Genomic DNA, 22,918 nt, shown 5'->3' with positions numbered 1-22,918 from the left:
GAATGTGAGGGCAGAATAGAGAAGAAGGATGGGGGTGAGGAGCGTGTTTGGGCCATCATTAGACTTCTATTGTGATTGAATAAATCAGAGCTGTTGTGGAATTTAGCTGTCAACGTTACCCTCCTCCTCCTCCTCCTCCTCCTCCTCCACCACCTGAGTGTTCTTACTACAGTGTGAGAGTGTGAGAGTGCCTTTACTGGTAGAGGCACCGTCCTGCGAGGGCAGCAGCAAATTAACTATAATTGCAGATAAGAGACAATAAGAGGAAGAAATGTATGGAAAGAAGTAAATTGAATTATTCCATTGTATTGAAACCATTTACTCTCTGACCGAGGATCCTCTATCCTAGTTTAGATTATCTCAAAACTGGCTCTGGGTGGATGTCTCAGAGGGCACGATAGAGCTTTTGCTATCTGGTGGCATTGCTGGGGAATAACAAGCTTTCTAAAATGTTACCTCCAACTGGTAAACATTATGAAACAAGTATGATTCAAAATCTGTTAATTTTTCAGTTTTTTACCACTTTCTTTTTGCACATTTACTTTTAACTACAATAATCTGGTGATTCATAACATGCACGGATTTACTGCTATTTTCATAAAAACGAAGGACAAGTTGGCCTCACCTGAATTCTTGAAGCTGTACTATTATGCTGCTGCAGTGTGTGTGTGTTGTTGTTGTGATGTGTGTCTGTAATGACTGGTGTGTTGAGAGGTTCTGCAGTATATGGGGAGAGAGAGGGAGAGAGGAGAGTGAGAACTCCTTTATTGCTCAATGCTAAATTAATTGCACCAATTATTCACGGAGAGAGTTGTCTAGTGGCGGCCTTTGGGGGGCGAGGCCCTGACCGCTCTCCCTCATTTTTAATTGGCTGTCCTGTTGAATAATTGATTGGAGCAAATGTGAAATGGATGGGAAGGTCCAAGTGTCTTTCATCACAACAGGCTGGCCGCTCTGACAGCCGGCCACAAACAAAGTCTGCTGCTGTATGCAATAAACAAACTGCACGCAGTTGTATTCTGCATGGCCACTGCAGAGGGGTTAGAATAGCAGATATGACTCCTGAGCAAGACACTGCCCTCAGAAAACACACAGATGAGATCCACAACAGCAGGAAAACTGATACTGGCTGGACAGAATCAAGCAGAGAAGGCACGAGGGTGAGCAGAAAAACTAGTTGTATCACAGGGAGGATGATGAGCCAATGGAAAGCTGCTAAAATCATTTGAGCTTGCAAATGAATTGTTAACCACTTATATATCATGTTAATGACCCACACTGATGTGTTGAAAGAAGTTTTTACGAAAAGCACTTAGCAGGGCTTTTAATGCTTGTGTGATTAAGAATCACACTCAGTACATTATTTAGCATATTGACATAAAAAATATTACTTTAAAGGAGCAGTGTAGAGAATTGAGGTGCATTTAGCTGCAGATTGCATCCAACTGTAATCTTTTGCATTCACTCTTCCAGAAAGGAGCAGAAGGAACTACAGTAGATGCTAAAAACACAAAAATATCAACTATAGTGCTAAAGCATGGATTATCCTCTGTAGAAATACATGGCACAACATGGCTGACAAAGATGGCGTGTGTTGGCTGTACATTTAAATGAGTCACATTATTATTTTCATGTGATTTTGCAGAAAATGAAAAAAACATTTAGTACTGAGGAAAAGTCTTCCAGGAAACCAGATTACAAAACTCTAACTTACAAAACATTCAAACATTTTTTTAATGTCATGTGCATTATTTTAAAATCATTTTTCTTTCAATCACTGAGAAAAAATACTAGAAACTGAAGATCAAAATTATCCAGAAACTCCATGTGCAGAAAGAAAAAAGTTATTCAGAAGGGTTTGATTGTGCAGCCAAAGTTATCTTCTTTGTTTACATTAGGGTGGTTTATAGTAGCTGGTGCCATTTATTAGTTATTAGTGTGCAATACATCATATAACAGAAATAAAGAAAGCATCTTTATTTGGATTTTCATGTGGATAAAATTTTGTTTTATCTAAATACTGTCTGTGTGGGCCGGTGAACCGCCTGAGCTCAGAACAGTTTTGTTCAGTGGAAATACACTAAAAAAATTGCAGAAATCTGTCCTCCGCAGCTTTCAGATGGCAAAACATTTTATTGTGTCACAAGAATGTAAAGAGATGCCATTTCTGCAGCAAAACTTCCACATCTTATTTGTTCCAAGGACAGTGGGGCATATGGGAAATGTAGGCTTAACTACAGAAGAAAGCTGGTGTGGCACAGCCTACAGGAACAGTGGGAAAGTGTGTAGCAACCGGACATGAACGAGCTAAACTATATTAGCAGAAAAAATGTTTTCATACATACTGATCTGGTACCTGTATTCTTTCATGTATGCAGAAGGCAGGCACTATTCAGATGTTCTAACCATGGACTTCATAACACATGTAAAACAGACCAAAAAGAGGAAAGTGTGTGAAAATCTGCTTAAACATTTCACATCTACTGACTAACTTTCATTTAAGATTGTCACTAGGTATATATGCCAGATGATTAATATTTTACATGGTCTTTCAGGTGTGGCTACACCTAATATCTGTTTTTAAATTATATCAGCATTTTTTTTTTTTTTTTTTAATCCTTTTCAGGCAAGCAGTCACATGCAAAAACTGTTACCCTAGTAACCAAGAAACTGGTGGAGCAGACTGGATTTCAACTCAGAGAGGGCCCACAATAGCACATTAGCTAATGCTAACGTTAGCATAATGGGTGTGTGCCTGTTTCAGTTAAAGCTCAAATCTCTGAAGCCACAAAGACCTTTGCTTAATAATACATTCAGGACTTTACAATAAAGACTATAAATTGATTTAAAAAAATGATTGCCTCCATTTGGAAAGATACAATTTTACAGAATCAGAATCCAGTTGATTGTCTTTTGACAATCAAATGCTACATTTGATATAACATTTCATTATTTCTTTGCACTAAAACAGATAATATTGGCAATAAAATCTAAAACCATAACAATAAGTTGAGCCCAAACAGAATAAACTGTTGCACCATACATGAAAGATGCATTCAAAATATCAATATTGAATTGTTGCATCGACATCAATTATTCAGACAGAAATGCATGAATGCTTAATTTACTACGCAAATCTGACTGTGAATTTATGCATCCTTAATTTTCTTTTGCACACACAAAAATGCACACATCACACAAACCTGCCTCATCCACATCTACACAAACACACACACACACACACACAATCCTCTCAGTAATCAAAGGCTATTAACTCCTGGTGCTTTCGCAACAAAACAGATGTAAGATTCATGAGTCTCTGCCGGTGACTGTTGTCTTTGCCACAGGCTAGTAAAGAAACAATTAGTGCAGAGCTGGCCTCACTGTCCGCCACAATCAATAGTCCCTGATGGTCTTCTAAGCCTATTGACCGAAGCCTGTTCCTCTCCCTGACCCCCAATCTGTAGCGGCCGACAGCAGCATCAGTCCACCTATCTGGACCCTGGGATGGGGTTACTAGGTTAAACACGGTACGTTCCATGCAAACAAGCATTTCTTAATACTGTCTGCATTTGTATGCGGGGGGTGTGGAGAAGGGTTAGCCCATGACTTTGGCTACTAGATATTTAGATTCACATAAAAACTCAAAAAAGATCAACATTATGAAAGTAATGGAGGCTTTATGTAGAGAAAAGAAACAGACACTTTTCCTTGTGATTATATGTTATAGTATGCAGGGATAACAACATGTTCGCCTATGCTGTTGAAAACTAAAGTTGAACTATGATAATTTATATATATATATATATATATATATATATATATATATATGAAGACTGTATATGTGTGTTACTTAGATGAAGCATCTTGTAGATCATCTCTTATAACAGCAGACTCAGTGGCACTGAGGCAATCTGCTAATGCTACAGTAAGTTTGGGTTTGTTTCCTGTCAAAAGCCTCCTTCCTGGTGTGCAACAACATCTGGACCGGTCCTACTCACTGCTCCCCAGCCTGCTGTGAGGAGCTTTGTCTCAGCTCTGCCTGCTGAGGAGGAAAAGGGTGGAAGGGAGTGGAAAGGTTGAGGCAGAGGAAGCCAAAACAGCTGTAAGAAAGAAGAGGTGGGCATCAGTGAACAGGTGTCACTCCCACTGACTAGCTGCCATCAGGCCACCCCCCCTTCCTGTCCTGACCACCCGCTCCACCTGTACACCCACACAGGTAGCGGGGGGTAATGGCAGTTGAGAGAGCATCCTGTCCCTCACCTCACGCCCACCCTCCTCCTCTTCCTCAGATGGCAACATAGCTTCAGCTCAATCTGTCTTCTGGGCCCACAGATTGACAAACATGCATGCTTGTGCTCGTTGGCGATGTACATATTCATGAGAGTGCCAATGTGAGGATGAATGGGCATGAAAAACACAGTTTAATGACTTTTTTTATGACCACTACCACAGATTCATCAGAAACACAATCTACTTTTAGTTATCAAGTAAAGAGATCCAAACTTATCAGGCAGTATATTTCAGTGTATTGCCAAATAAGATGATGCAATATCAATCAGTGGACAAATCAACTATTTGTCCATCCATCTTCCCATGTCCAATCATCACAACTTTCATCATTTTACACCAAAAGAACAGCGTGGAGGGAGGGTAGAAGTGAGGTGCAGGTGTGTGTGTAAAGCACCCCCCCATTCTGCTCCCCTCCCCCTGTTGCCGTGGCGAGGAGGGCAGTAATTACTCTGGTGTCAGCGTTGCTAGGTGCGACTCCTCCCCCGGCAAGGGGCGGCGGGCATCCATAACCCATCGTCCTGCCACGGGGTAAACGCCGGGCCATCCATCACGCACCCACTTGACAAATACCTTCCATAATAGAAGTTTATTTTTATGGGAGGCTGAATCAAGGACTTTCCCATGCATACAAAAACGTGTCAGAATTATTTATGGCTTGTGCTGAGACGCACAATATGTCATATCAAAGTCCCATCCCGCTTGCCGGCGCTGCAGGAAGCTGCCGGCGCTCGGCCTGTCGATATCTTTGCTCGCTATCAATAATGTGGAACACCGCCACGATAAGCCTTAGGATTCGGAGGTCAAATTTGACACACACAAGTGCAAACACTATGGGAGCTGACATGCACACATACACAGATGTTACTCGGGTAAATGTAAAAATCTGTGACACACATTGATGTTTTTTCAAGCGCATTCGAAACTGAGGCGTCCATGTATAAGCAGGCTTATGTTCAGAATTATACCCACAGTCCCACATTTACTGTTGTTAGCTGTTTAAACAAACATGGTTTTTGCACATGAAAGCACAACATCAGAGAAATATGAAACCCTGCAAACATCAAAAGGGTTTAAAACGATGTCCGCAAGCAGCCAGGGAGGAGGACTGCCATCTGTCAGTCAAAAAACTACTGCTGAGGTCAGACGGAAACAAAACAGTTTAAAGAAGAAAAATGTATCTGCTATGTCTTTGTATGCATTCAGTGTGTAAGTCTGTCTATGTGTGACAGAATAATCCCTAACAGTATGATGGGGAAAAAAAAGAAAGAAAAACACAACAACTTAAAGGAAATCCCTCCACTGTAGCCTGGAAATCTGAGAGCTGTCAGTCAGCGTGAGTGGCAACCCCTTGTGCCCAGAGAAACGGTAATAAATTGGGTTTCCTGATAAGGCCCCAGCATCACCGACTCAACACTGGACCAGGAAAAAAAAAAAAAAAAAAAAAGCTGCTTTTCCGTAGGCCACTTGAGTGCTGTCAGTCATCGTGACTGGCAGGCTCACATGTTGCCAGTGGAAAGAGCAACGGAGGGAAAAAATAGATTAACGTAAAAAGGAGCAGCGAAGGAGGAGAGGAGAGCGACAGCATTAAGCCTGGCTGGGGGAAAATGAATAAATATGATAAATATGATAATTGAAATTATGAGATTTTGGTACTTGCTGGTGGATTCTATGTGCCCAAAAGGGATTAGTCCTTCATTCACTGTCATTTCCAGCCTTTCTGTCCTCTATACAGAGACATAGAGAAACACAGAGTGGCCACGCAAGTCCAAAATATGCACGTTTAACAAGAAGATTCTAGCTGCATTTTATGTGTTTTATGTACAAACCTCTGAGGAAGCAGATGGTAAAAGTGGATGTCTGCAAAGCTAGTGGAAAGAAATAAAAAAAGAAAAGTAAGAAAAAAAAACAGCAGTGGTAGCAGTAGGAGAACTTTGTCCTGTGAAGACAGAAGATGTATAGCTCAGGGGAGATAGTAGCAACAGTAAATGATTACCTTTTTACAAACTGGGCCTTTGTAATAAAATGCGAAGGAGGGAGTATTATCAATTCAGCCGCCTGGTAAAGATAGCATTTCTGAAGCCACGGCAAGGCTGATCACTATCTAGAGAAGAGCCTGAATCTGTATTCCTCACTACGAGTCCAGGAGGGAGAGGGGTCTGAGACCTGTTTGTATGTGTGTGTGTGTGTGTGTGCATGTGAGAGAAAGTGTGTGCTGAGAGAGACATCCGTTAAGGCCTCTTATAGCTGCAGGCCTGGTCGTGACAGAACCAAGATCTATTTTCTTATACCTCACAAACGGAGAGAACAAAAACACACACATCCACGTGAAATCTTGTATATGTGCAAACATAGACGCTTTGTCCCCGGGGCAAAGAATATAAGATTGGAGATGAAGTTCTGGGAGAAATGGGGTGTGTGAGACAAGCTGAGATTTTCTCTTAGATGGCTGATTTTGGAGAAAGACACTGACAGATGACATGAATGCACACAAACACACATGCTCAAAAAAGCAGATGCACTCTGTCATACAACACACTTGTCTGATAGCAGTCAAACAGAGTAGAGACGACACAGAGGAGACAACAGACAGACCAGCAAACACACAGAGAGACAAATAGCTTGGCAGAGCTCAGCTGCTGGCCCAGTCACATCACTCTCCTCACACATATAAACACAAATGCATCCCTAAAATGCTAAAACATCATGGGATGAACACACCGCAAAACACAGGCAGAAAGAGAAGATTGAGTGGATCAAAAATGAGCAGATAGTTGTAAAGAGATATCGCTGTAGCCCGGGGGGTTAATGCAGCATTGAATTGTGGGATGTTTATATAAAGGAGAGTGACTGATGATGTGACATACATGTGTGCATGTCGGTCTTTAGTTGGAAAAAGACCATAAAAACATGAATACTGCACTTCTATTAAGCCTTTGGGTCTCAGTATTTACTGCATTTACACTCTGACAGTTTCGACTTCTCTGTTCTGCTGTAAAGATTGAAACGTTGAAAAGTCAACGTTAGATCCTGCAGGTTGCCGACTGGATGCAAAACCTTAAAGACAATGAAACAAACAAAAGGTAAGTCTTCAGGAATTTTGTTCAAGTGTGTCCATGTTTAGTATCTTCAAATTATGTCTAAAATATCAACTTTGAATGTTGAAGGAATTATTAATAATACATCTTACTTTAACATTTTAAGAAACTGAATAAAAGCAAAGTAATTTGCTCTTCGGGGATTAATAAATTCAACTGAATTTCCCTTTGGGGTTAGCGGGAGCAGGCAAACACAAGCCGAGAAAAAATGCATTGAACAAAAGAATAAAAGCCAGTTCACACCACACTAAATATCACAGAAATATCACTTATCAGTAAAACCTCAATGTACAAATTTCCAATGACATTAACATATATTATGAAAATGTACCTCAGAAAATATACTGATAGTGACTTGGTGCACATTTATGCTTGTAAATATAAATAAAACTCCTTCCTCTTTAAAATGAGCATTTTTGATAACAGATTTTTAAAATACAAATTTAACAGAGCAATTAATTAAACCTTGTAAAGGAGAAATTCACAACTGCTGTGTATTTTAGAATTTAATCATGCACATTTTCCTAATTCTTCCCTGCTTGGTGCTGCTGTTGTGTCTTACTTTGGATCATAAATGAAAGAGAGCAGGCAACAGAACAAAACTAAACAAATTCTTATCTCACATATCAATTTAATCCGTGACCCCATAAAACCCTGCATTGGATTAAGCTGGCATAGCAAATGGATGGATGGACAAACTAATCATCCAATCCTTGATTAAACATCACTTTCTGGATCTTGTAGACTTGAAATGATATCACAGTGGGATGGCACAACTCTGACACTATAAATGTACAAGTAAGTAAATAAATAACGTAAACAAACTCCAGCTGATCAGCCAGCCCAAGCAGAGACTGAGAATCTGACATCTTTGAAATCTCTGATTTCTAGTTTTCAACAAATTGCAGCTAATCTCAAGAAATTCATAATGCACAGCTTTGCAAAAAAAAAAAAAAGAAAAGAAAAAAAACACAAAAGTTGTTTTTCCTCCCTCTAGACCTCTTTTTTTCCCACAGGTGTCAAAAGAGATTTCATGGACTGTGCATATGTATGAATATGCCACACCCCCTTTGAGTACTAATTTACCCTTTTAGGTTTAATCTCCCTGTGAGTGGCTTTTCTCGCCTTTTAATTAGGCTATGGGGAGTCGACACCAACACTAAACGCACACAGCCTTCGAGACGCACATGGAGACAAATTTTTGCCAACATCTACACACACTTATACTCACACACACTCACTTAAAAGCTGAGGAAACAGCCCCAGACTTGCGACAGGCTTTGGTTGAGATGGCCCTCATCATCCCCTCTGTGGGCCTCTTTCACACTCTAGCTCCTCTTAACAGAACCAGTCACCAAGACAGGACAGTGGAGGGGAGAGGAGGGAGAACAGGGGGGGGACAGATAGAGGTGCCACTACTCTCATCTCTAAACTTTTTTCCATTTCAAATCTAATGGTCAAGTTAAGGCTGCATTAAGCTGTTACATTTTGGCCAGAGCTGAGCCACAGTAGAAGATAGCTATTTGGATTTTATAAATTCATATATGACATTGCTGTTTGGTGAATTTAGTAGCAGAAGTAGTTGTATACCTGGGAAAAAAGTGACAACGAAAAAAAACAACACACACACACACGCACACACACACAAAAAAAAAACCAAACAACAAAAAAAAAAAAACAGTGGTGAACTTCTTCAAGCAGCAAATGGAGAGTCTTCAGGAATTACTTTAATCTCCAGGGACATCTGGGATATCTTATCTGAGATGATGACAGTTAGTTACATTTACAGAGTTTATAGTGTGCAAGCTCAGACTGGGAAACAATGGCAAGTCACCTCATTTTTCATTTTGGTCGGTTAGATGCGATTTGCAAAGTTTCCTCTCCCTCAAATGTGCATAATGTCTTTTTCAAGACAAAATCCAACTCCACTGAGCATAAAATAATGTATTAGGAGTAGTAAAGTTCTTTCAACTTTTAACATGTTCACCTTTTTCACATCTTCTATACGTGAATCACACATGGCAATGGAAACCTGGTTAGTTGAAAAAGTCTATATCCAGTCCATGTTTCTTATCATTTTGAGAAATCAAACTGTCCATCAAAGCATCACCAAGCAGCTGTCAACTGTTCCTAGACTCCAGTAAAGGACAGCTGGGTGTTTTGGACAATAGTATGCATCTGCTGACCGACATTATATCTATCAGCCTATTAAAACATAACATTGTCTCAGTAATTACTGTCCCTAAATCTCTTAGATCTGTTAAAACACCATTTGCAACAGCCCTAACTTTTCATCAAAACTCCTTCACTCTACTTTTTTCTCACCATTTCCTTTTCTACAAACAAACCACAGATTTTACCAAACAAACCAGAGCACTAAAAGGAGAAATACAATAGCACAAGTAGTGTTAGTGGCTTGTTATGGTGGAAATAAGAGGGCACTTAATTGGGGTCTGATAGTCTAATGGGCAACCCGTCTGATTACCAACTCTGCACATTGGCTTAAATTAGCCCACTGATGAGAAGCCAGGGGATTCAATTATGCTGGGGAAGAAATAAGGGGCCCTAATAGGCCACTGTATCAGGAAACATGGGACTGGGTTGGGCTAAAAAGCTGGTAATTGGTTGTTTAGTTGGGAAAGTTGAGCCTGTTGGTAATTAGAGTTGCTGACACATTTGGAGAGCCACCAAACAGGCGACATGTGGAAAGGCCAAGGAGGAATATGAGGGTCCCCGGCACAACTAAAGGGGCAAAGGTCATGGTAGAAATCTCAGAAGTCCACTTGAGCCAATGAGGAAGGAGATCAGGGAAAACATGTTGGTACTATAGAGTGGTGCTGCTTCAGTAAAGGTCAAGAAAGGGCATGCTGGGCTATAAGTGAAAATTTGCAGTTCAGCCTCATCTCTCACCCTGTTCCAATAAGAATTTCTGCTTAAGTTTTCTATCTTTTAACTTTTTACTCCACTTTCTTATCAACTACAACTCATGTCTGTCTTTCTCTCTTGTCTCAGGCAGGTTAGTGGTTTGCTGTAGCTGGACGTGTTCGGTGTGTCTGAATTGGGGGAGAAAGAAGACTGAATTATGGATGAGGCTTTATAGGAGCTGGCGGTCTGTCTGGTTCCATATTCACTGTTCCATACAGGGGGAGCAGCCCTGCCTCGGAGCATCTTAACCTCATGTCACTCACACAACGCATGTACAGGATGTTCATATGAAAGCACAATCCGCTAGCCAAGGCTTTCGTTTAGAAACACAATAGATAAAGTGTTATTTAAAGTCAGAACAAAAAGAGGAAAAAAAAAGATTAAATTTAGTTTAAACATATTTTTGGTTGTTGTAACATAGCTGTATCATGTCAGCTTTCTATCCTCCAACACTGCGATGAGAATGTACCACAAGTTTAAATCAATTTTCCACAATTTTCATTTATTTATATAATTTTCATCCTGTTAGCTGTGCCCTACATAAGACAACATTTTCGAACACTGCAATATAAGCACAAATCTAACCCCACAGTGTCACTGCACCGGAGAGCATATATATTACGTGTCATCAATCTGCCTCAAATTTTCTGATCATGACAGAAGACGCTCAGACGGAGGCAGAGTTTCACCCAAACTGACAATGACACCACTCTTTTAGTCCTCATTTAAGACAAGCAACAAAAATCTGCTTATGATGGCCTAAAGGTGACAATAACTCAATGGAAATATGACTTCATGTTTAAAGCAGCCAAAAACCTAAAGCTTGTCCACTGGCTGACTGTATGGGACCTGCCTGTCAAAACACTGAATGGCCGCTTAGCAGCTCAGCTGAGAGGAATCCTTCGGACCGATGCCACAACGACTGAAAATGAAGAAGATGATGAAACAAAGAAGCGTTTGTTGTGGCTGATGTGTGATAAATGCAACCAGTTGGGGGAGTTTTCACGCTCATTGGAGCAGGTCATTACGCAGGAATTGCTGCTTGCTCGGCCCAGACTGGCCACGGATTGGTTTTTCTGAGATGCATGCAACTGACGACATGTTTTCACATAAAATGCTTAGCTAACCCCAGAAAGACTCACATCGGTTGTTGCATGTCTCTTGGGGAGCTGGCACTGAGCAGCTGCTTCTCAGCTGTCCAATCTCAATTAAAGCAACATGGGAAGTGAAGAAGTGGGTGATAAACATTGATCGACAGCAGAAGGGTGGGAAGAAGCTATAGAAGAGGAAAAAAAAATTAGTAACTAAAAGGTGTTGACTGAATGATGCTGATCACTCATGAACAAACCCTCCAATTAAAGAAACCAACAGTGCTTCAGCTAATCTTCCAGTTGGAACATGAAGGCTTTCTGAACACGATGCTCTTTTTTTAACTTGTCTTTTTAAAAGGTGGTATATAAATAAATGTTTATCTATCGGGGTATGAATGTGTGTGTGAATGGGTCAATGTGACATATAGTGTAAAGAGCTTTGTGTAGTCAACATGACTGGAAAGGTGCTATATAATTACAGTCCATTTACCATGTATCTACTTTTCATTTGATCTAAATCACTGCTATGACAACATCAAGACAGCTTCTCATTCTTAAGTTATTCTAAACTGAACATATTGTTTTCTTAAATGTCCATCATGCAAATGCAGCATAAGGAAGGTGGCAAAAAGAAACCGGTTTATCATCGACACTGAAGACTTGATGTCCTACCGGTGATTTTCCAAAGCTCTGATGCACTGTTTTTTTTTTTCCTTCACCCACACAGAAACGTGTCACATATAACACATTGTTATTAGAAGCAGATGTTGATTTTATCGCTGGTGTCTGTGGCTTCTTTCACAACGCAGACACAGTGTCATATGCTCAGGCATACCAGGACACATTTGCATGACATACACACCTGTCCTCCACAATCCAACACACCGCTGCAACACAATATACAAGTGAAACTCATGAGAGTAATGTTTCATTACATGATGAACAGAAGGTGAAAGCAAGGAGGGGTAGCCGGAGCGCTGCACGGATGCATAACTTAAGTAAAAGCCATCAAAACCCATATTTGTTTACAGATTTGTTTAATAAGGAAAAACTATAAGCAAACAAATGAATTTGCCTGTGGTTATAACTGTGTATTAAGATCATCACTTACAAGGCCGGGCCTCCTCTGGCCCTCTACAGTAGCTATCCATCACACATTATTATACAAAATAGAATCTGCATAAAGCAGCAACAATGCCTTGAAGAAGTTTATTTATTTATTTCTTATACCTTTTTAGGCACTAAGCAGCAGCTCCTCAGTCGCTGTTAGCTAATTAGGAAGCATTTGATCTCTGTGCCCTCGAGGTGTGCAATTACAGCCTCGGCTGAAAATTAGGAAAATATTTCACAATTAAAAAAATTGTGGATTAAGGATGCTCTGACAAAGCTAATGGCAACATCTCACCTGCTTATGTATGTGAGTTTTAGTAACAAACTAGACATGAGGCTGATTTATCAAAGCCAAATGCCCAGCAAACACAGCTGACCTCGCTGGAAGGAGATAGCAAAGTAAGAAAGAAAGCTTTTCTAAAAGTTTAAACAGTTGTAGCACAGCTGCAGCTTTTTAACCTTAAAGATAGTTCCAGTCTAGGGGTAATTTGGTGAAGTTGCAGCACTCTGATGTACCTGTAGCGGCAGGGCTGCTGCAGCGCTATCTATGCTGAGATCACACAGGCGCCGCCACCTCTCTCTGCCATATCTCTCAGCACATCACACATAGGAGACAATTGTCATTACCATTTTATTAAAATGTGTCCTATCAGCAACATTTTCCCCTCACGTATGTAACCTCCTTTCTTTCCTCTTCTTTCTTCCCCTCAAATTCTAATCATCATTCCCCTCCATCACTTGCTGGGTCTAATTCCCTCTCTTCCTTCGTTTGCAAAGGACCTCTGCTTTCATCCTTGAGAAAGGCTTTAATTCGAAGTGCGACGCTGAATAAAGAAGGGAAGACAGAGAGAGAGAGCGCGGGAAGACGAGAGAGAGTGATATGGAAAGACAGAGCAGCAGCGGAAACATTCGGGTGTCAATCAATCCGGCGCAAGGGGCTACAAGGGCCTGAGACTGGGGTGCGTTTGATCTGTGTCTTTCAAAGGCGGAACAGCGGGAAGGGCCATCACAGACTTTTTGCCTCTCGCTGCTGGCCCTGGTGCCACTCTGACAGAGAGCAATCACAAGCAGGTTAATTCAACATCTACCTTCTTAATCTTTTTTTCCCTGTCTTTTTCTTTTGGTCTCGTTCTGTCTACTTAGATGAAGAGCTGCTCTTCCTGCTCCCACCTCCACCTCCCTTTTCCCTGTTTTTTTGAAAAAGGAATGGTTCACAAGTGCTCTTTCAACGTCTTCTCAAATAACCTTTTGTTTGAACGCTTTGCTTCTAATGAAGTTAAGTGGATTATTTATTTCCATGTGGGCAAAGTAGGAGTCGTCATTAGTTTGAGGACTTTCTTTACAGGAAAAGAAGTTTTTCTGAGTTTTCTGGTGAAATTTTAGATAATTTCTTTCATTGTAATTCTTTGGTTCATGTCTGGGCTGTGAGCTGATTATGTAATAGAAAGTCAAGATGACGTCTGGAAAATACGATGCTAGATTTGAGAGAAAGAGGAGGATGTGCTTCCTTCAGATAGCTGAAAGATGATGCGTTCTGCAGACAAGATCTGACCTTCACATAAAACACTGAAATCTGACACCCTTGGTATATGTTTCCTGCTATAGCACTGGCCTAAGCAGATGCAGAGAAACATCCTTTACTTGGCATTAGTATTGCTCACTGACATGGCTTAACAGGTCAAACTTGGGGAAAGGCAAAAATACAAAAGAATTGTAGTCATCTTTACCAAAGGTCAGCCATTACAAGGTCAAAAGAGGAGGGGGGATTGTAGGGTCAGAGGGCAAAACTAAACCTAAAGGTGTGCTTTGGTTAAAGGTGAGAGGGTACACAAAATATGGAGTGAAGTGTTTTTAAAAAGTACTTTAAGCAAAAGGGTTGAGCAGAGAGGTTAGGAGATGGAGCCCTAAATTTGAGAAAAGTTAATTATACCAAGAATAAGTTCAATCCAGAAATTCAAAACAACAAAGATTTTCAGAGTCAGACCAAGGACACAACCCTCATCTATCCAGTTTCACCCGGAAACGTACAGCAGCATGTCCAGAGAGGCCATTTTCCAGTAATGTCCTTCCCTGGCCTCTTTTCCATGGTGCTCCCCTCCTGCTCTACTGCCTTTATGTGAGGTCAGAGGGATAACAGGATAAAGGCTGTCCTCTCTGCTTCTCTGAAGGACGGGCACTTTCCCGATTGGATTTGGTAGCCCTCAAGGACAAAGAGGAACACTGGGATACAATAGAACCAATAGAAGAAGAACAAGATTTCATCTGTCTCTGTGGTCTGAGTGATTGGCAGGGACGGCCAGACCAGCAATCTTTCAGCTCTGCCTCTTTGTGGCTGGTCGTCCTACTAAAAACTAAAGACTCCATCCAGACAAAACTGCCCTCAAAGAATCTGGACAATCGGACCTTGGAGGAATAGTAGGTGCTGGAAAGATTCTACAGTGATAGTCAGAAGGTTTCAACTTATCACTTATGGCTCTATGACTGAACTGATCTTCTACAAAGTCAAACAGATGGATGTTTAAAACGATGGACAGCAGGATATAACCTGACCTGTAATTCTTTCTGTGGATGAGCATCCAGTTTCCATGATGGCCAACGACTGTAGCAAAACAACTCAAAGACCTCCGGTTTGTGCCAAAAGTTCTCATTTAAACATGAGTTCTCAGAGCTGGAGATGAAGAAACCTTGCCAACATCATCATCCCACAACTCAGGTTGACTTCTGAGACAAGAATGCTTTACTTTGAACACCTTGAAGAGATAATAGCTGTGTTTTAAAGCTGAATGGTGTATTTTACTTCTACAAAAAAGATCAGCAGATGTGAAATAGGTGAAGTCCCTGTTAACCTTCAGCTGATACAGCAGACTAACTAAACTATAAAAGCAATAGGCAGTTCCCAGATAGGAAATCAGAAAAGACACTGATGCAAAGGAGTCTTGAGCTTAAAAGACCCTCAGACTCTGAATTATTGAGAATTTTCCATGACACTGATGTTTAAATGTAGGTATAGCCTTACTTCTGATGAGAAATTTTCATTAGCAACAAGCATTTCACTGAATGACATCAGTGATGAAGAGGACAAATATTCAGTGAGATAGGGAGCTCACATGGATGACAGGCCAGCTGCTGCAGTGAATAAGTGAATTCTGTTTGATCACACTGCAGAATCTTTGCTAATATAGAGACAGGAAGTATTTGTAAAACATTACCTGCATGCAAGTAGGCAAGGTCTGGATTCTCAATATCGGGGTGATTTTCCTTCAGGTGATTGCGGAACTCCATGGGAGCGTTGGTGGCGTAGTTACATTTGGGACAGTTGTACATCTTTACGCCCTCATGTTTCCCTGTGTGAAGGATGTGCTTCCGGATGTTCTCCGCACAGTTGGATCTAAGGGAGTCAAAGAATCAAGAGAAAAAAGTCTTTGGAACTGAATGAAAAAGAGATTAAAAGATGTCACAGGGGAGAAAACACAAGATAAACATTTGGTATCATTCCCAAGAAAAGGCTTGCTGTATTAACATTTTATTTTATGATTATGAACATGCACACACACAAAAGAAGAAGAAGAAAAAAAAAACTCAAGCTGGGCTTTGGAGCTGAGGGAGAAACTATGTTTACACCCAACATAAAAAAACACTTGTTATAAGAAGTATTTACATCTTGGAAATTCTGAAAAGATGTTTGCCATGTGATATTTCCAAACAATATTTTCAGTGTAGTTTGCTGGGAGCGGTGTGTGATGACCGCTGGGAGACTGTGCATCTGGAGACCTACTGAATGCATTAAAGAGATACGTCTGAGGACATCCGTTATGGAGTATGTATCTTCCACAGCTGTATGAAAGGTAAAGGATTAGTGGTGTTGTGTGTGTGTGTGTGTATGTGTGTGTATGTTTGTGAATGGGCTAGTCAGATAGTGCAGGCCAAGCAGTGAGCTACTGCAGGGTATAGGATGTAACAATGTCAGCTCGGAGAGTCACACACAACCCTCTACTGATTAATGACACTGCCTGACCTGCTACCAGGCTCTATCTAAACCTGCCCCCAGACGTACACGCACACACACACACACACACGTACGTTTTGGTGAAGCTCTGAATGGTCAAGAGAAACATGCATATACATATACATACTGAATATAGACATAAAAAATGTCACTTTGCTTCAAAATATAAATCATAAATCTCAAGTATACGTACATGAATCCATGGACATACACACAGACATGTGCTCACGAATAATACATCATGCAAGCAAGCATGTGCAGTGTAGAACATGGTTTCACCCACCATCATGTGTTGATGGATGGGGCACTTGTGCTCAGTTTGGACCTGACATTCTCGGACAGTATAATACGCAATTACTCTCCCTTATCACCTTGGCCGGGACAATAAAGCCCCACAGTGCCATAGCTCACACTGGCCAAGGAGAGAATTTGTTTTCACTTTTGCAGAGACACCTCTCTCCATCACGGGGGCCGAAGTCCGGCCTGGCTCCACTGCAGCCTAAAAAAAACACAGCAGGCCCTCACTGGGTGGTGCACGTGTTGTACAAAATAAATAAGAACCAGCCAGTGGTGAACAATAAGGGCTATGTCTGGATACTAAAATCTCAGCAGAAGAACAAAAAAGTGGCACTACCACCCTGTATGGAAATCAAATTATATTTAGTGTGGGTAAAGAACACATTTTCATCCTCAAATACTAAAGAAAATGTCTTTGGCTGGATGTGTCTTATCTGAAATTTGTCCTAAAGCATTAGGCTACCACACAAAACCTAAATGTGGACATAATTAAACTCAATAACCCCTTAAGCATGTTTATTAGCATTTAGGGGAGGCTACAGTAAATAACTTGAAAACGCACCTCAAAGACACATAGCAAAGCAAAGTGAGCTTAGACTACCACACACTAAACTACGGATATCTTCATTTTCAAATACTTATATTTCCCTTGTCTGCCTTTGGCCACAAGGTTTTTTTACTCTCTTTGTTAGACACAGCCTCGTTGTGTGTTATCTGTTGAACTGGTCCAGATTGTTAAGAGACAGCAGCAGGCCAGATGGTTGAAACTTTAGCCAAAATGACTTCTATAAATCTCATCAGAACCCTGGGATATTTATCCCTTTCTTCTTTGTGTCATGATTCTTAGGAGGCTCAGATAGAAACTGTAGCTTACACAGGCAACGGTTAACCAGTTAACCAATTCTTGTTTTTGTCATGGCTGAAGACTGACAATCTATAGGAGTTGCCTTCAATGGCAAATGATAACATAAAAAATCAAACACAAAAGACTTGTGACTACTCAAGTGCAGCGACTGCAACATGATATGAACTTTGAATCTTGGCTCGTGATCAGGGGGTGGGGCCAGCGGGCCGCTGTCCCAGTCCTCTGGGGCCTGTTCGCCATTGCTCTTGGTGCTCTGTCTGCAGCCTTCTTCGGCTTCCTTCTGGGTGGATGCGTGGTCTTTCCTGCGGTGGGCTGTCTGGTTGTGTGCTCCGTGTGGCTGCTGGTGGTCCGGTGCCTCTCTGTGTGCTTCTCACCTTTGGAGAGGGTGCGGTTGCATTTGTATGCTCAATCAACACAACTCATCGCTCATATCTAGTGCTCATATGTGCACCAACACACATCCTTTTTACTGTTGTGGTTGTTTTTACTCTCCTTTTCTCTTCTGTTTTCTCTGCTTTCTTTCGTCCCCTCTGTTAGATCCAGCATTAATGTATAAATTCAGCAAAAAACTAAAAGGACTATCATTCTGCTTACTATGAAGCTGGACAGGACAAGTTAAAATAAAACAAACAAACAAAAAAACATACGAGACCAGCAGTTTTTATGTTGATGACATTGCACATGCAGATAAAACCCACAGATCCCAGCAGTCTTTTTCTTTCTGAAATTGAATCCTAGATAGTCCAAAAGGTCAACAACAAAAGATCGGAGGTAATTTTGTGTGGTCCCTCATATTCTGTCACTTGTATTGTTTCTAGTCTTAGTCATTTTTCAGGTAGCATAACCCAAACATCTCAAAATCTAGGACTAATAGAGTATTTGACTAACCCTAGTTTGGATGTTCAGGTCAAACATGTAGTTCAGTCTTCTTTTTCCAGCTTAAATCAACACTACATAAGTTTACAACTTTAAAACTTTGTGCTTTTGACTTGTTTTAATTGCAAATTGATATTTTTTGGGATGTCAATGCCCTGCAGAAACTGCTAAGAAACTGAATTTCACAACTTTTTCTTCTCCAGCCCAGGGCATCATTATTTTAAGGCAATGCTTCACATGCTAGAAAGTAGATATCAACACACTGGTTGTTTTGATGGTACACCGTGACTTATTCAGCAAAGAAATACAAGAGGACATTACTGGAGGAAGAGAGGAAAAAGGAAAGTAGCAAAGCAAGAAATTAGACTAGAGTCAACATCGGACTGGATTTAACTTGCTGAATAGAACTCAGAGAAGAGACGGGATGCAAGATGGATTCGGAATTAGCCTTTTTTTAAGGGGTGCCAAAATCTGCCACGGTTCAGTAGCACAACTTTAAGACAATTTCCAAAATCAGGTAATTTCTTTCAGCCACTAAAAAGGCCCTGCATGTTTTTGTCAATGCTTGCCTCGACTGTTGTCTACAATTAATTCAAAATGCTGCAGAAAGACTCATTACAGTAAAAAAAAAAAAAAAAAGTATGAACACATCACCCCTGTGCCTGCATCCCTTTACCATTCTCCTGTTAGATGTCATATCCATTAAAAATCTTACTGCTCAGCTTCAGCTTTAATGAACTTGCCCCTACATACATCGCTGAATTACTGACCTGATATGCGCCCTCCCCACCGCTGAGATCCGCAGATAACTATCCCTACATCACAACTTATGACAAAGAGACATCAAAGCACTCACCTGAGGGAATTCTTTGCCCAGTGCACTCAAAAATATCCCTTAATACCTTAAACCCTCCTTAAAACTTTTTCAAATTTTGTCTGGGTCCATCAGACCAAAACTCAGAATGCCAAGAGTTTTTTTATCTTCAAGAGTTAAATTCACAGTGTCCCAAATATGCATAAAAGTCATTAATACTCATTACAAGGTTGTCTTCATATGAAAGAACCCATATTTATTGTGATTAGCATAATCAGCCATCAACAACATAACAATGGCAGGTTCACAGATAAATCACTTTCATCTGTTGACTCTACTTCAGCCTAATGAACAACCAAATTTTAAACTCTCACTTGCTCATAAATGAACGGAAATGATGCTGCTGAGAAGAAATACATTTAATGCTTAAAGTCAACTGATCTCTGGAGCATAAATAGATAAAAATTTGAGACAGAGCTAAAAGGCTCTAAAGAAAGCGAGGGTGGATTCCTAGGGGGGCCATGCCGTCTCTCAGATATGGTAATGGTGTAATTGTCATATTAAAACAACACAATGTGCGTTTAGGAGTCAGCAGGTGTCACAGTTAGTGAAAGCCCACACCAGCCCTCCTACTATACGCTGTATTAATTAGTCCAACACTGTTTCAACTTCCTCCCCCACCTATGCTCTCACCATGGGATCCAGCCATACCGATGCGCGACGGATACATCACCTCTTCTCTGCCATTTTCTGTCTCTTCCCTTTATTTCAGCCATTTCCATATTCCTCCTCCCAAAGACCGCATGGTAATGGGAGAGGTGTAATTGAAGGTGCTTCGTTAGTGAAGATTTAAATGTGTTTCTTTGTGTGCGTAAAGAGTTGGGAGGAGGTGTATTTGGATCATTTGTGCTATCCGGATCTTATTCAGCCAAAGAGGCCCAGATAGCATCATTAATGCCTCTCCCACCTCCTCCCCCACCTGTCCTTTCCCTTTACAAGGTTGCAGACACTCCTGGCTTTGACAGCAGGTGTGTCATCCTCAAAGCCACCATCCCCTTGAATTGAAACGCTGTTTTAGCAGGTAGATTGAAACAAGAATGTAAAGAATGAAGCATTCAGTAAACAATAATAGACCCAGTAGCACTGCAATGTGGCAGGAGCTGGGGGAGACTTATCATTTAGGCCATTTAAGATGCCAACATGACTTTAATGAGATAAAAAAAATCATCATTGTGAACAATCAGAATAACGTCTTAAACACTGAAGTAAAGAAGATATACAGTTTGCACAACTAACTGCAGAAAAGTCAGACAGTTATCATTAATTGACAACCCAGGACTCCCAGCGCAATGCCATTAGAATATTTTTACCACCATTTCCCCAACTATAATTATTCCCCTCTATTATCTATCTCTGTCTGAATAGTAGATGAGTGGCATTTGATAGATCATTTACTCCCTGCTCATTTGCATGCATTTCAGAAGCAGCCTTGATGGAAATAACATTGTCTCAAGTGAGAACCATAGACAGCATCCATTGCATTTAACATGGACATTGTAATGGTGTGAATCAGTCGTGAAACAGATTAATTTTCTATGAGTGAGAACTGTCAATCAGACAGCAGCTTTGCTTGTCTCACACCTAAATATTTCTCTTGAATGCATAATATTTATTTTATAAGGCCAGCATATACTAAAAGGTCAAACATGCTAACTCATCCAGCAGCTTTTAAATGTGGCTGGGCCACCAGAGACGTTTTAAACCGGTATTCAGCGAGTAAAAGTAGGGCAAATGCGGGTGTCCTCACAGATGTCTGAGGCCCCCACGTTCAGGTCCTCATCTTCACATTTGCAAGCCAGCAGGGCGTTTCCACAATCCCCCCCCCCCCCCCCTTCCACCTAAAACCTTTCTGCTTCGCTCCTCCCCTCTGGAGCCCCTTACAACCCTTGGGGCCACCAAAATGTTAATAGGGCTTCTAATTTACTCTTTCATTTGCTGCTATCTGTAACGATGATTATCTACCAGCCCGGGAACAATGGGACCTGAAGCATTTGGCTTTATGAAAGTGGGGCCTGTTCACATATGGAACCAAAATGTCACCTTCAGCAAAACACTGTTCCATAAGTTTTTTATAATATGGATATTTTACAAATGATTAACTTTTTTTCTAGAAAGATGAGACCAGTTTCTTTTTTTTTAACAAACATAACCTAAGTTTGTGATTTGGTCCTTCAGTGATAAGTAAGGTTTTTCTGTCGTTGCAAGAAAGGGATGCTGGTCCACACATTACATGAGTGAAACCAAAGCTTTGAACATACAAAGGGGCCCTGGGTTACAATACATCTATATTTTAGTATTTTGCTGCCCTTTGGGGACAATCACAGAAATATGTGGATCAATGTGAGCTGTGGGCTGCTCTTTTTGTGCTGGTGCTTTGCTCTGTTTTAGAAAAGGCAGGTCAAAGTGGACAACGACTGGGTTTGTGTTAAAGTGTTAAATGAGGAAGACTGTTCAGTAGTGCTCACTAAATCAAGCAAATGTTTCTCACTGATGGTAGTATAATGGTTAATGTATATATATCTACCTCTGCAGAGAGAAGGTAGAAAGACAGGACAACTCTGGGGGAACCTACAGGGTGTAGACAACAGTTTAGTAATGATGACTTTCTGAGATTATAAGGTTAGTTTGATATTTTTGACTAGACAATAGCCTGTGGACATCTGTAGAGAATAAACTGCCAGCTGCCATGACAAGTAAAATTAAATTAAAATCTCAATTTCTTCACTTTGGTCAGAAAGTTGTTGCTGTCAGTTTTAAACGATCCAGTTGAGACATTATGGTTAAGAAAACTGTTTCTGTAAAGGCCTGCAATGGACTGGCAACCTGTCCGGGGTGTACCCTGCCTCTCGCCTGCTAATTGCCCCCAGTGACCCTGAACTGGACTAAGCAGTATAGAAAATGAATGAATGTTTCACTTTTAGAGCCCTGCACACAGCACCCTCAGTGTAAATTAGTGTGTTCACACCAGTGTTATGCTCCTATCCATGCTGATTGGAGCTGGAGCAGTTAAATACAAATCTCTATTTAAGGCTGATGTGGGACAGAATTGCACTCAAAAACTAAATGTTGGTGGGTGGTAGAGCATTTTCTGACCAGCATAAAAACAGTTATGCATATACTCAACAGTATCACTCTTTATAGTGTTCACCATTTCAGATATGTATGCTGGCAGGGTAAAATTTTCTTACACACAAAGTAAATCTGATACAGACATGATATGTGACAGTTTATATCAATATGTAAACTAGAAATGAAAAATTTCAACCTCACAATTACAATAAAAACACAAACTAAAAAGCTAATCAATTAAGACGGTATTCAGACATCAGATTCAGAAATAAAAAGAACTGTTAGATGATTAGACTGGGCACATGAATGTCAGCGAAGCGTTTCATAGTAAAATTTCCAGTGATTTCCAGATATTTCAGTATCGCCCAAAGTGGTGGATCAGCCAACCAGCACTCGAATACGATTAAGTGACACACA

General features: G+C 40.7%; 1 protein-coding gene across 1 annotated transcript in view; it reads right to left on the bottom strand.

The window, feature by feature from the left end:
* znf407 (zinc finger protein 407) overlaps positions 1-22,918 on the bottom strand; it is a 150,239-nt gene that overhangs the window by 24,884 nt on the left and 102,437 nt on the right. The window contains exon 9 of the mRNA XM_041988448.1: positions 15,724-15,902. Coding sequence (XP_041844382.1) covers positions 15,724-15,902 — 179 coding nt within the window. The remainder of the gene's footprint in view (positions 1-15,723; positions 15,903-22,918) is intronic.

This window comes from Melanotaenia boesemani, chromosome 6 (genome assembly GCF_017639745.1).
Source record: "Melanotaenia boesemani isolate fMelBoe1 chromosome 6, fMelBoe1.pri, whole genome shotgun sequence".
Classification (NCBI taxonomy): domain Eukaryota; kingdom Metazoa; phylum Chordata; class Actinopteri; order Atheriniformes; family Melanotaeniidae; genus Melanotaenia; species Melanotaenia boesemani.
The sequence above is the reverse complement of the archived record's forward strand: the minus strand, read 5'-3'. Positions and strand labels throughout refer to the sequence as shown.